General features: G+C 40.8%; 1 protein-coding gene and 1 pseudogene across 1 annotated transcript; both read right to left on the bottom strand.

Annotated features, from left to right (window-relative positions):
- Nucleotides 1-15,164, bottom strand: part of LOC148098023 (uncharacterized) — a 206,070-nt pseudogene that overhangs the window by 81,529 nt on the left and 109,377 nt on the right.
- Nucleotides 3,267-11,259, bottom strand: LOC148098026 (gap junction alpha-6 protein-like). The gene is made up of 2 exons (XM_087831010.1): nt 11,221-11,259; nt 3,267-4,194 (listed from the first exon to the last, which is right to left on the bottom strand). The coding sequence occupies exon 2, from the start codon at nt 4,176-4,178 to the stop codon at nt 3,267-3,269; it is 912 nt and encodes a 303-aa protein (XP_087687136.1). The 5' UTR covers nt 4,179-4,194; nt 11,221-11,259.

Genomic DNA, 15,164 nt, shown 5'->3' with positions numbered 1-15,164 from the left:
TCGATACAGTGCTTTCGGTTCGGTACGCATCTGTATCGAACAATACAACATTTTTAATTTATTTTATCAACTTTCCTTCTGACGATGCTGTCTGTGTTGAGCGCTCAGTGGATCTGCGCTCGACAATGCAGCCTAGGCGGAGTAGTCGAGCGCAGATTCACTGAGCGCAGGGCAAGCTAGCGAGACAGAAGTTAAGCTCTCATTGCAACATGGCAAATTGAACCTCCCCCACCCTCATTCCGATGTGGCGTTTGGAACTATTTTGGTCTTCAATTCAATTCAATTCAATTTTATTTATATAGCGCCAAATCACAACAAAAGTCGCCTCAAGGCGCTTCATAGATACAGAGAAAAACCCAACAATCATATGACCCCCTATGAGCAAGCACTTTGGCGACAGTGGGAAGGAAAAACTCCCTTTTAACAGGAAGAAACCCCCGGCAGAACCAGGCTCAGGGAGGGGCGGGGCCATCTGCTGCGACCGGTTGGGGTGAGAGAAGGAAGACAGGATAAAGACATGCTGTGGAAGAGAGACAGAGGTTAATAACAGATATGATTCAATACAGAGAGGTCTGTTAATACATAGTGAGCGAGAAAGGTGACTGGAAAGGAAAAACTCAATACATCATGGGAATCCCCCGGCAGCCTACATCTATTGCAGCATAACTAAGGGAGGATTCAGGGTCACCTGGTCCAGGTCTTCATGTGACGTATGACCCTGAAGGTAAGCGCGTCATAGACTAAAGTAAAACAGTATGTTGGATGTGCCAGCAATGCTCAATTACATGGGTGGGAACTAGTGTGTTAGCGCAGTTAGCTCGTTAACGTGTTGACGCCGTCCAGCCCCACGCACGGGGCGATCTGCGGTAGCTCGTTAACGGAGATTTGCCGTGTCGTGGCGTTAACGTCATTTCAGATTAACGCTGACAGCACTAGTGGGAACACAACGAATATGACTGCACATTTACACCGACATCATCCTAGTGCAAAGACAAGTGGAAGCAGACAAAAACAACAAGCAGGCATGCTACAGACTTTACCCGAGTCATTTAGACAGCCGTTAGCACATGATTCTCCTTATGGGGACCTGATATGTTTAATATGCTGCTGAGAATATAGTCCAGAAGAAGCGTATAGTATAACTTTTATTTTGGAAAGAGACATTTCTCTGTAATAAACTCTCTTTTCCAAAAATGAGTGATTTCTCCATCAGATAGATTTATTTTTTATTACTTTGTTGTTTCAGCAACATTAAATTTAAAAACTGTACTTTTGAGTTAAAATATATATTTATAATTTTAATAAATGAAAAATTAAAAAGGCATGAACATTTTTTTTGTATCGAAAAAATATCAAACCGTGACACCAAAGTATCGAACCGAACCATGAATTTTGTGTATCGTTGCACCCCTAATATATATATATATATATATATATATATATATATATATATATATATATATATATATATATATATATATATCATAATAATCTGACAATAAATATAATATTGATAATATTGGCCATATTACATTTACAAAAGTGACCAAAGTGAGATGATGAAGGGTGATAAAAGCTGACAGCTGATAATGGCTGATAAGGAGTGATAATGGCTGATAACAGCCCGCAGTGACACAAAATCTACATCAAAGCTCAAAAAAACACAGTATTATCTTTTAGTATTATCTGTATTGGTTCATACATTTCACACATACAAGTAAAACCTGTCTTCATGTACACTCTTGTGCTTACACTAAACAGCAAAACAACAACAAATAATTATTTTTGTAAAAACCACAACACATCCTGCTGTTAAGCGATATACCCACAACTGTTTATTTAAACACATTACAAAACTCTTTTCACATATATCCATCACCGAGTTCTCAGTGCAAATGATCAGTGTACCCAAAAGATCCATTACACATGTAAGTACCCACAAAATAATTATGAACTGACAGTTTGAGCAAACCTACAGTAAAGAGAGTTGAGGTTTTATCCCAGTGCTTGTAGTTTTAGAGCTACACTGGCATGTTTTCATTATAAGTGACTAAATATTAGTTCACATCTCTAAGCAGTCTTCTAAAAACTTCAGTTTGTTGCTTGACTTACAGAACTAAAAATTCCCTTCTCAAGCAGTACGTGGTAAACAGTCCCCACAGAACTAAAGAGAACAGAGATTGTCATTCTGTTTGAGAACATGTCCTTTTTTTTAACAAATATAAAAGTTATCACAGCAATAAAGTCTCTTTTCAAGGAATAAACATGAACTAAACCATCATCTCTGCCACTTTGTACACCCAAAAAACAACCTTAAACCAAAACATTTAAATTTTATCAGGTAACAACACATGCATGGTGACTGAAGTAGTTAAAATAATATCTTACTGTCAATAAATAAAGTTTGTTTGGAGTGGATGTAAGGTGTGGTTGTCCTACAGATGCCTGCCAATAAACACTAAGATAGAAAACCTGTTTCTCTGTAAATCTGTAAAACTGGATTACAACTTTCTGATGAGACAAAGAGATGAACTGAATCTTAAACTGGAGACGCCAGCTGGTAAAAGTACATCAGCAGGAACACATCTTTGGGACAAAAAAAAATAAAGGAACATTTGCTTATAAAACATACCAACCCAGACTACAAACTGCAGGTGTGAACAGTGTTGTTGGTATCCCAAAGTCATTGTGCTGTTTCAGATTTCAATAATCTGACTGTTTATGGACTTTAGATGTACAGATATGATTCAGCTTCCTCAGATTAATCAGAACGTGACACTGCACTGCATGACTGAACATAAAGAAAACATTTGATCTTACACACTGATTTGTTTCTGGTGTAAAGAAAACAAAGACACTCTCAGACATCGTACAAAAACTGTCCAGCTGGAAGAACAGGAGGAACTGTGACCGAAACCAGAACAATAAATATTCCTTTGTTTTGTTTTGTAAAACTTGATGTGTCACAGTGTGTCTGTGTTCTTGAGCAGATGTTTCTTTGAGACTCAGAACTCTCATAACTGTTGGGTTTACAACACTAACAACACCTCTAAAACTCAAACCTTTGACACTTTCACACAACAAGATCTGATGTTCAGTCAGTCTCACATAAACCTGTGAGATCAAATGTGTCCTGATGTTTCTGGCTGTAGACACAAGTTCTGTCAGTCAGTCTGAGGTGGAAACCACAGTTTAAACATGCTCCTTTCGGACCAGTTGTTCACTCTCCTGCTGTTATGGCATCGAATACTGTAGTTCATCACAGCTCAGCAATCCACGTACTCTCTTCGTGAGAGGTAGATGTAGGTATCAGGAGCATTTTGGGGATATTGTGAATGACCTTTTGATGGAGGGTTTGTGCCATCGTTCTGATCAAACTGGTCCGGCTCTAAGGAATGGTTGGCCTCTTTCTGCTCCCTCTCACATGAATCAGTTTCCTGGTTGGTTTTTTTGCAGAGTACTCTGCAGAGCTCAATGATGCTGACCACCAATGACACCAGTGAGACCACCAGCATGAAAATTAGGAAAATGGTCTTCTCTGTGGGACGGGACAAAAAACAGTCCACCCGGTGTGGACATGGGGCCCTCTCACAGATGTAGACTGGATTCAGAGTGAAGCCATAAATGCACCACTGAATAACCAGGAAGGCCACTTCTAACAGAAACTTGGAGAAAATACTGACTGCATAGATTTTAAACAGTTCTTTACTCATCTCATTTTTCCTGTCTTCTTCCATAATTACATAGTGTTTATTTATGAATTCTATTATCTTTAAAGATTTTTCAATAACATTTTTATCAAATTTATTATAATAAGAATTTTCTGGAATTGGCTCGCATGCTCTCTTAAGATCTATGTTTTTCTTGTTTTTCCAAACTTTCCTCCTACTATAAACACGAGTAAGGAACAGAAGTGTGGGCATTGACACAAAGACGATCTGAAGAGCCCAAAGGCGCATGTGGGAGATGGGGAAGGATTTATCGTAACACACGTTCTGGCAGCCGGGCTGCTGGGTGTTACACGTGAAGGCAGACTGCTCGTCCCCCCAGGCAGATTCCACCGCAGTGCCTAGAAGCAGGATCCTGAAGATGAGGAGTGCCAGCCAGAACTTCCCCCACCTACTGGATGAGGCCTGGACCTTTTCCAGGACTCCATACAGTTTGCTCCAGTCACCCATTCAGAAGGAGTTTCAGCTGGTGGGAAAAGGGGACAAAGGTCACCTGACTGTAGGACACCAACCATTAATAGTTTATTGTAAAGAACTAAATGCATAAAAACTACATAAAGTTCTGAATTTTACAGATCCAAACTTGTCGTGTAACCTACAAACTTTGTCGTGTAACCTACAAATATGTGTAAAATATTTCCTCAAATAACAAACTAGAAATACTGTAGTGGACATGAAGCAATGATGAGCTGGTGCTGATCTTCCTAAACAAGAACAGGAACAAACTGAGATTCTGGGTTCATCTAGTTCTCAGCAGCAGGGAGAATATTATGGTTTGGTCCAGGAGTTGAAGCTTTATCGCAGCTGCTTTTGTCCATATTTCAGGATGTCGGTGGGAAGTTTAACTCTCGTTAGCAGAGTTGGAATCACATATGAGGAGGTAGAGAAATCATTTCAGAGAGACGAGTGAGCTGCAGTCGTGTTCAGCTGTATTTCTGAGGTAAAATTCTCAAAAGATGAGTTTTTAGATGTTTTTTTTTAAAAGAGACGACTCAGTCTACAGATCTTAAGCTCAGTGGGAGAGAGTTCCACGGTCTGGGGGCCACAGTGGTAAAAGCTCTGTCTCCCTTAGTTCTCAGCTCCTGTGTACTGTATAACAAGTAGGCCCTGATCACATGACCTCAGGGACCTGCTAGGGACATAGGGCTGTAGAAGTCCAATGATGTAAGCTGGTGCTTGTCCATAACGAGTTCTAAAGGTCAGAACCAGAATCTTAAAATGGACTCTGAATTCAATGGGGAGCCAATGCAGATGTATTAGCAACGGTGTCACATGTGAGTACTTGGATGATTTGGTCAGAAGCCTTGATGCAGCATCTTGAACAACCTGCAGACGCTCCAGGGAGTTTTTGCTTAGACATGTAAACAGTGAATTACTGTAGTCCAATCGTGATGAATAAATGCATGAATAACAATCTCCAGTCCAGTGTGAGATACAATAGGACTTAATTTAGCAATGTTTCTTAAGTGATAAAAGCAGGACTGAACCAGAGATTTTACGTGAACATCCAATGTGAGAGCCGGGTCAAAGGTTACCCCTAGGTTCCTGATGGACGATTTCACAAACGCCGAAAGGGGACCAAAAGGATTCATTATCTTATGTACATATCTGTCAGGAGCACATATAATGGCTTCAGTCTTTCCTTCATTAAGTTGGAAGAAGATGTCAGCCATTCAACCTTTAATGGAGTCTAAGCTAGGGCTGGGCCATATCATACCTTTCACAGTAATACCAGTATAATGTTAGGCAATGATATGAAAATGAAATATCGCAATAGAATATGGGTCGGACGGAGAATGAGAAGGGCGAAAGCAGATTGTTAAATGAAACAAATGAACCAGAATAGGTTTGTAAAAATGGTGCAACTTCGGTGGTGTGGAACTTGTTTGGTTTTTGTTTTTCAGATACCCACCAAAACACAAGTCTGCTTCAACTAGCGTGGTGGTGAGACAAAAGAAACAAACAATCGGCCTACCTTTAAATAGCTGCACACTTAATGACAAAAGTAGCGAACGCTGGGGAGAACTAAGAGTGTGGAAAGAGAAAGGTTTCAAAAAGATGCATTTGCGCTGTTAAATTTTTATATAGCTTTAGTGCACATAAAAAACAGCTGCTTGTTTAAGTGAAAATACATTGATTTTTTTTTTTGTTGGCAGTTCGTCTTGTAATCGGAAGGTTGCCGGTTCGAGCCCCAACTCCAACAGTCTCGGTCACCCGTTGCCTACTGGTGGTGGTCAGAGGGCCCGGGGGCGCCAGTGTCCGGCAGCCTCGCCTCTGTCAGTGCGCCCCAGGGCAGCTGTGGCTACAATGTAGCTGCCATCGTGGATGGGTGGATGACTGAATGTAGTGTAAAGCGCTTTGGGGTCCATAGGGACTAAGTAAAGCGCTATACAAATGCAAGCCATTTACCATGTCAATTATATCTTCGGTTATATCGTTATTGTAAGTTTTTGAATATATATCGTGATAAATAGTTTTGGCCATATTGCCCTCCCCTAGTCTAAGCACTCATTCAGAATCTGCAGCTTATAAACATCTTGGGACTTAAAAGAAATGTATAACTGGATGTCATCTGCATAGCAGTGGTAGCAAATGTCCTCAAAGGGACTCAAATAAGCGCCCCAATACAGAACCTTGTGGCACACCATAGGTGAGGGAAGTGGAAGATGACTTGTACTTAGAAACAGCCACAGAAAAATATTGTTCATACAAAAATGACGAGAACCAGTCTAAGGCAGATCCAGATACACCGAACCCATACTTCAGCCTTTCAAGCAGAATGTGGTGGTCAACCGTATCAAAAGCCTGACGCGAGGTCCAACATCAGCAGAACAGAACATTTTCCTGCATCCTTTTTCATCAAAATGTCACTGGTGACTAAGAAGGACTGTTTCAATAGAATGGGTTCTACGAAAGCCAGACTGAAACGTGCAAAATGCTGTGTTTGTCTAAAACTGCTGTGAGGTGCTTAGCCACAACCCTTTCTACAATCTTAGCAATAAACGGTAGTTTTGAGATTGGTCTGCAACTGCTAGTAAGAGAAGGGTCTAACTTGTTTTTTTTTAAAGAGGGTGTATGGCAGGATTTTAAAAATAAGCATGACCTTTACCAGACACCAGGGTTAATTGTAGTGTTAATTATGGCAAGCACACAGGGACCAATAGACTGGAAGACATTTTTGAATAACGATGCCGGTAAAATGTCAAGTGAACAGGAGGATGCTTTCATTGCATTAACTAATTTTACCAGCTCGGGTTGTGAAACAGGTGAAAAACTTTCTAAAATAACTGGCCGAGCTGGAGTAGGAACTGACAATGCAGATGCTGATGGGGAAAAAGTTTCTTACATTACTGATTTTTTCTAGAAAGAAAGAAAGGAAATTTTCACAGTCTTCATTTGAAGAAATAGGGGCAGCAGGTGAAGCAATTTAATTCAATTCAATTCAATTCAATTTTATTTATATAGCGCCAAATCACAACAAAAGTCGCCTCAAGGCGCTTCATAGATACAGAGAAAAACCCAACAATCATATGACCCCCTATGAGCAGCACTTTGGCGACAGTGGGAAGGAAAAACTCCCTTTTAACAGGAAGAAACCTCCAGCAGAACCAGGCTCAGGGAGGGGCGGGGCCATCTGCTGTGATTGGTTGGGCTGAGAGAAGGAAGAAAGGATTAAAGACATGCTGTGGAAGAGAGACAGAGGTTAATAACAGATCAGGAGTAATAATATCACTAATGGTGTCAAATAGGATTATTAGCATTACATCTGCTCTTTAACCTCCTAGGATCTGGTGTCCACATATGTGGACATCACATTTTGGGTTGTATAGACCAAAATACTAAATTTTGCTCTACAAGGAGCCAGATATCCACTTACGAGGACATTATACTGCCACCGTTCTATCGAAATTTAAAACAAATGTCCTCATATGTGGATCTCATTTTTCTCAGAAACAGAAATCAGGTTAAAAAAATGACATAAATCTTTCTTTTTACATTCATGCGGTCTTAAACAGCCCAAATAGCAAAGAGAAATTAAAAATGCATGCCATGAAAGAGTTCAGGTCTTAGGAGGTTAAAATTAGATGTGAAAAATAGGCAGCCCTCGCATCTCATAGGCCAGTGGTTCCCCAACTTTTTTTGCTAGGCCCCCCTTTGTTTTACAAGAAAAATGTTCGCGCCTCCTCCCCCCCTTCTCGCGCGCGCACGCACGCACATGCACAAACACATCCTCCAACCACTCATACCCATATTTTGCTCCATTGCGGTTTCTTTTACACCTCAAACATTTAGTAAACAATTAAGCAAATACAAGTAATCTGCAATAAATGACAGGTAGTAATAAAATAAACTACTAACTCTTTTATGCTGCGTCCGCACCCACACGGGTATTTTTGGAAACGCAGCTGTTTCGTCCACACGTAAACGGCGTTTGGAATCACCGAAAACTGAGATTTTTTGGATGGAGGTGGACCCCTGCCTGGTGGCTTAGACCTCCGACTACCTCACTGACAGACCACAGTACATCAGGCTGAAGGACATTACGTCTGACACTGTGGTCAGCTGCACCACAGGGAGCTGTGCTGTCCCCTATTCTCTTCACCCTGTACACCTCTGACTACAACTCTGAATCATGCCACATTCAGAAGTTTGCAGACGACACAGCCATCATGGGGTGTATCTGGGATGATCAGGAAGAGTACAGGAGTCTGGTGAGGAACTTCGTCACATGGACTCACACAAACCACCTGCAACTCAACACCTCAAAGACTAAGGAACTGGTTGTGAACTTCGGGAGGTCCAGAGCAGGTCCACTGCCAGTTCAGATAGAGGGGGAGGAGGTGGAGGTGGTCAACAAGTACAAGTACCTCGGGCTGTGGGTGGACAACAAACTGGACTGTTGTCTTTTGTATGTGTTTTGGAGTTTGTACGTGCTTCTGAGTTTTTACGTGTTTTGGAGTTTTTACGCGTTTTGGAGTTTGTACGTGCTTAGGAGTTTGTACGTGTTTTGGAGTTTGTACGTGCTTTGTCTCTAAGGTCCAACATAAATATACTTTATTTATTCACTCCACATAAAATGTAATAAATAAATCATATAATACAAAAAACAACTATTTACATTTTAAACTTTTAACTATTTAAATTTTCAGCTTTTTCCTTTTAAACAAATTTAACGTGAAACAGCACAAAACACTGCAAACCACAACACAATTAAATACAAATTAAAATATTAAAACAAAAAGAAGATGCATATTCTCTGTCATATGGACCTGCATGATTTCTGAATCCTTTATCATCTGCAACTGAAAATAGTGGATGATAACTATACCTTTCTAATGTGACGTTGTTGTCCCTGGCTCTCTCTCTCTCTCTCCCCCGCTCTGTTCCTGTGCTACTGCGAGTGTAACTAACCCCCCCCCCCCCCTCTGCCCAGCGCAAAGTACAGGCCGCGGAGTTTAGCGGAAAAAAGGGCGAGACAGAGGGTGAGAGAAAGAAAAAAAGAAAGACGGCTCCAAATAAGTAGTCGGATCCTGTCGTTCACTTCAAAGACCCGGCTCTAAGAGCCATTTCGTTCGTGACCAACACATCACAAGTATATATGGACACGGAGTCGGAACCAGGAGTGGTGGGATTGGGCGGCGCTGATAATTGGCGTCTGTCTTATGTCAGTGACGTAAAAGACGGATTTAATGCGACATGACCATTCAAACAGCAGTCGCTTTCTAAAACATCAGATATGTATCGGATTCAGTACCACATACTAGTGATGGGATTTCCGGCTCTTTTTAGAGATCCGGCTCTTTCGGCTCGGCTCACTAAAAAGAGCCCGCTCTTTCGGCTCCGAACCGGCTCTTCAGGTTGTTTTGTTGCTTTAATTATTTAATCATTAACAATAATATAAAATTATGCAGAAAAGGAATTACTAATGTAAAAAAAGTGGTTTTATTTATATATGTTTATATATAGCCCCTAGAGACAAAGCACGTACAAACTCTAAAGCATATACAAACTCCAAAAAGCACGTACAAACTCCAAAACACATTTCTAGCGTTTACTGAACTTCCAAAACAGAGCTACCCAGATCACTTAAATTACACAATTGAAAACGTGTGTATTGTTTGTGTATTTAAAGACAAGCACTCATATTTATTCAAATAATTTAAAAAAAAAATTCATTTACCTGTTACTACCACACACCAAATCCGGTTGTTGGTACTTCCTGGCTTGTGAAGCCACTAGGTAACAAAAGCTCAACACTGCGCCCTAGAAACCTGGAGCACTTCTGTTGTCTTTTGTATGTGTTTTGGAGTTTGTACGTGCTTAGGAGTTTGTACGTGTTTTGGAGTTTGTACGTGTTTTGGAGTTTGTACGCGCTTTGTCTCTAAGGTCCACCATAAATATACTTTATTTATTCACTCCACATAAAATGTAATAAATAAATCATATAATACAAAAAACAACTATTTACATTTTCAGCTTTTTCCTTTTAAACAAATTTAACGTGAAACAACACAAAACACTGCAAACCACAACACAATTAAATATAAATTAAAATATTAAAACAAAAAGAAGATGCACATTCTCTGTTATATGGACCTGCATGATTTCTGAATCCTTTATCATCTGCAACTGAAAATAGTGGATGATTACTATACCTTTCTAATGTGACGTTGTTGTCCCTGGCTCTCTCTCTCTTTCTCTCTGGCTCTGTTCCTGTGCTACTGCGAGTGTAACTAACGCCCCCCCCCCCCCCCCCCCCCCCCCCCCCCCTGCCCAGCGCAAAGTACAGGACGCGCATGCGGAGTTTAGCGGAAAAAAGTGCAAGAGAGAGGGTGAGAGAAGGAAAAAAAAAAAAACAACAAAAAACCTCACGGCTCCCAATAAGGAGCCGGCTCGCGTCGTTCACTTCAAAGACCCGGCTCTAAGAGCCATTTCGTTCGTGAACGACCCATCACTACCACATACAAACGAGCCCTAGGCCGGATTTGAAAATATCAGATTTGTGCTGTTCAAACTGTCATACCACGATCAGATATGGGTTGCAGAGGGTCAAAAAAGTCAGATTTGATGCGCTTTCACCTGCAGAGTGAGCATAGCCTAATTACATTATTAAAGAAATTAAAAGATCCCTTACGTAAAAGGGATGAACATTTTAATGAATTTTAGCTTTACGAAGGTCACATTTTAAGCAGTGAATACTGCCATTTAGCCAAGGTGAGGACTTGGAAGCAGAAGCTAGTCTCATTTTAACCGGACGGATTTCATGTAAAATGGAAAGACAATGATTATTAAAAAGATGTGTTAAGAAATCAACACCATTATAAGGAGATAAAAATAAATAAAAAGCTTTAGAGAATTTCTCTACTGTGGAGGAATTTAAGATGCGAGACTGACCATCTGGCGAACAGAGGCTTGTGAGGAGTGTAGAAAAACTCCATCTTTCAATCATTCCAACAACAATAACAGTCCTCACCTGTCGTGTTTCACTTACACAAAGCAACAGTGATTCGCCCGCTGCTCTGGAGCTGTGGGAGCGCTGTCTCGTGCAAAGTCCCTGCCTTTACCTGCACACACCTGCAGACACCCAGAAAGCAGGAGGACGAGCTTTTTCTGACTCAATAAATCTGTTGAGACACCTGGAGCCCTTCTCCACCTGTGGAACAGAGGAGGAGACAGTGTACTTTGTGTTTGAGGAGGCAGATGTTTCACCTCGACTCAAGCACATGTGGGCGCGCACATGCAGCGGTTCCACCTGTTGCTACTTTTCTGGTGTTGTGCCAAAAAAAGTGATTGTCTGTCAGGAAGTGATTGCCGTCCAAGGGAGCGCACGCAGTTGCTTAAAGCTGCAGGGCTCAGATTACTTACGTAGAATCATGAGAATCGTAATTGACAGGAACTCTAAGAATGAGGTTATTTTGACAATTTGGAATGTTATTGGAATGAGGATGCTCACAGAACATCCTCGTTTGTACCTGACATGTCATTCAGTTTGAAGAATGTCAAAGCTCTTAATAAAAATAAACACGGTGGGGAAAAGATAAGATTGCAACACAAAAGCGTGACACATCCTTGATTGTCCTCACATATTTAAGACATTTATCTCTTTCAAAGTTGTTTCAAAGTTGGATTCAACTGAATTCACTGGACAAAAAGAGAACTTACAGATTTTATCTGCCTCTGGTCACCCTCAAATGGTTGTGGCTGATGAAGCTTCCCTTGCTGTTAAAAGGGAGATTGTGCAACTTCCACCAAGCAGTCCGGCTCCTGGATACTTGAGTGTATATTGTTGAGTTGACACAAGGCAATCAAATAATACAGGAAGTAAGACATGCACAGTAAGACTTATGTCAGTGTATGAGCATGATTGTATGAGCTGAGAGTGAGCCATGTGAACTTGACACAGGGTCAAACCATGTGAATGGCTCACAGATTCCACAGATTTATGTGCATCGGTGCATCTAGTTTTATATCCTGGAGTGAACACAGGTGTTTTACAGAAGCTCTCGGAATGAGGATGTTTGCATGACTTCTTTATGCTTGTGACATGCTTTAGCTTCCAGCACCAGCTCTAACCTGAACCCTACATTAAACAATAATTACAAGTGAAACTTGGCAGAGGAAACAATGTAATTTAAAAAACACAAGTTGCGCAATGAATGAATGAATCATCTGGAATAAAAGGTTAATATGATATCAGTATGCATAAACATTTTAAGGCCATCTTAAAGCTATCTGTTACATTGTTAAAGCAATGATTATACCGCAGATTATATTGTACTGATAAAATACTTTTGTTCAATCCCACAATTGCAACACAAGGGTGTGACACATCCTTGATTGTCCTCACATATTTAAGATATTTATCTCTTTCAAAGTTGTTTCAAAGTTGGATTCAACTGAATTCACTGGACAATCTGCCTCTGGTCACCCTCAAATGGTTGTGGCTGATGAAGCTTCCCTTGCTGTTAAAAGGGAGATTGTGCAACTTCCACCAAGCAGTCCGGCTCCTGGATACTTGAGTGTATATTGTTGAGTTGTGTTAAGAAAAAGAAATATTTTTAATGTGTATCTGCTCTTTAGATTGTTTTATGTACTTTAATAATGAAGGCTTGTAGAGCAAGGCCACTTTTGACTCACAAACTAAGTGCTCAGCCAGACTGAAAAACAGGAAGTTTTAGTGCACTGCCATATTAATAGAGAAGACACAGAAAAGAGGAACTTTCCATATAAGCAATGTTTGAAACTGTGTGACGTGTAAAGTACCAAAATAACACCTATATGAAGCACAGTTTATGATTCTAATGTTAGAGCTCTTGCAACTGGCGTTTGAGCTGTGCAGGGGTCTCTCTCTTCCGGAAGATGATTGAATAAAAAGAAATATCAATATTTTAACACACTATGAGTCGGTTTTCTCTGTTCTGTCATGGGGACAAAAGAATCAGGGTTTAATAAAGTGATTGTCTGCCAGAAAGTGATTGCCGTCCAAGGGAGCGCACGCAGTTGCTTAAAGCTGCAGGGCTCAGATTACTTACGTAGAATCATGAGAATCGTAATTGACAGGAACTCTAAGAATGAGGTTATTTTCACAATTTGGAATGTTCTTGGAACGAGGATGCTCACAGAACATCCTCGTTTGTACCTGACATGTCATTCAGTTTGAAGAATGTCAAAGCTCTTAATAAAAATAAACACCGTGGGGAAAAGATAAGATCTGTAGAGCGCTCTCTCAGCTAAAAATTCCCATTGTGTTAAAGAACCAGTTAAATAGTACAATATATTACAAAATTAGAATAAGAAGCAGCAGCTCTCAGTCACATAGAATATTAAACACCTTCTTATAAAGACACTTTATGCTTTTCACTTGGTTTGTTGCCTGTTGAAGTTCAGGGTCTAATTGCTGGGCTGATGTCTGCATTCACTCACCTTTAACTCCTGACTAGCCTGTCGTTAGCATGCTGTCTGTGCATATGCTTACAGCCTTGTGTTGCATAATGCAGCTTTTTCTGTCCTGGATTTTACCGTCACACTCTCTTTTGTGCAATAAACAAAGTAACACAGCATGGATAGCACATAGCACGCTGCTGCTGCTAGACTGAAATCTGCTCTCCACTCTGGGATTTTAATGTTCAGTGCTTATTCTGCACAATAAAGAGAGGCTTTGTATGAATTAATAATCTTTAATGTAAAGCAGCCCTCTTGATTTGGTGGTTTGGTGAGTCTGAGACAACGCGCAGCCTACTGAAGCTGTGTAAAGAAGAGCTGATCTGGGTCTACACGATCTCAACATCTGTGTCAGAGGTTGAGAGTCTCAGGTCTGGGCTTGTGATTTAGCACGAGAACTCACACCGAGTTTAAAATCAGCCTGTGTTGTGCCAAAAAGTGATTGCCATCCGCTGGTGCATGCGCAGCTCCTAAAAGCTGCAGCGCCCAGATTACTTATGTAGACAGTAGGGGTGGAGCCGAACCCGAATACAGTATTCGGAAAGGCACAAATAACGTGTTTTTTTACGAATACTTTTTTCGAACAAATGCTTTAAAAAATATTTGTACTCGGGAACAAGGAAAAACTTTATATCAAAAAGCTGAGTTTCCTTATGAGACCGCAGTGCATGACTGGATGAGTGAGTGACACAGGCTGCTGCACACAGCAACAGAGAGGCTGAGCGATAAAAGACTCAACTGCATCACTATTATTGTTGAATAGATGTTTTTGTACCATAACTGGGCCTGGGAGGCAGTTTATAACTTTTGTGGAGATCGGGAGATTATTCCATTACGCTGCATTACTGACGTCTGCAGTCGGGTCTCTCATGTTCGCTCTGTTTACGTAGCTCTGTTAGCTCGGTCATTTAGACAATAGGCTGGTGACAGAGTAACGTTAACATTTGGTTTAAAAGATTAAAACAATGCTTGTGTAGTTGTGTCGAATTGTATGCTCTTGTGGGAGTTATATGGTACATTTAAGTTACTCTGTCTTTTGCAGACAGCAAGATGTAGACTATAGGCCAGTTAACCTTAGCATAGCTTCCTGTCACTCATTAGCTTAGCTGAAACTCCCCACATGGATTTGGGCAACCAAATAGAAAAGAGTGTTGCTGCTGCTGAGCCATCTCTTGCTCCTTCAGCAGCCAAAAAACTCAAGTTCTGTGTGGAAGCATTTTACAGTCAGTGCTGCAGATGAAACCAAAGTGATATGTAATGTGTGCAAAAGTCAGATCAGCAGAGGCAGAGAGATCAAACATCTGTCAACATCTGTTATCCATAATCACATGCACTTAAAGCATCCTCTCCTGGTACTGTCTGCCAACCCCCACCAGCACCAATTCATCATCACAGTCATGTTCTGCCCCTGCAAGTCAGTTTCACTGTCTGTTCAGTGTCCTCCAACAAGGACGGGTGGTGGTGGGGTTCATAATGTTCACTAGGGCTGCGCCA

Source organism: Neolamprologus brichardi, chromosome 17, assembly GCF_056152115.1.
Source record: "Neolamprologus brichardi isolate AB-2024 chromosome 17, ASM5615211v1, whole genome shotgun sequence".
NCBI lineage: Eukaryota > Metazoa > Chordata > Actinopteri > Cichliformes > Cichlidae > Neolamprologus > Neolamprologus brichardi.
Note: the sequence above shows the minus strand (reverse complement) of the source record. Positions and strands in the feature narration are given on the sequence as shown.

Excerpts from the sequence above, each read along its gene's own strand:
- LOC148098026 (XM_087831010.1), bottom strand. The coding sequence starts at position 4,178 with ATGGGTGACTGGAGCAAACTGTATGGAGTCCTGGAAAAGGTCCAGGCC.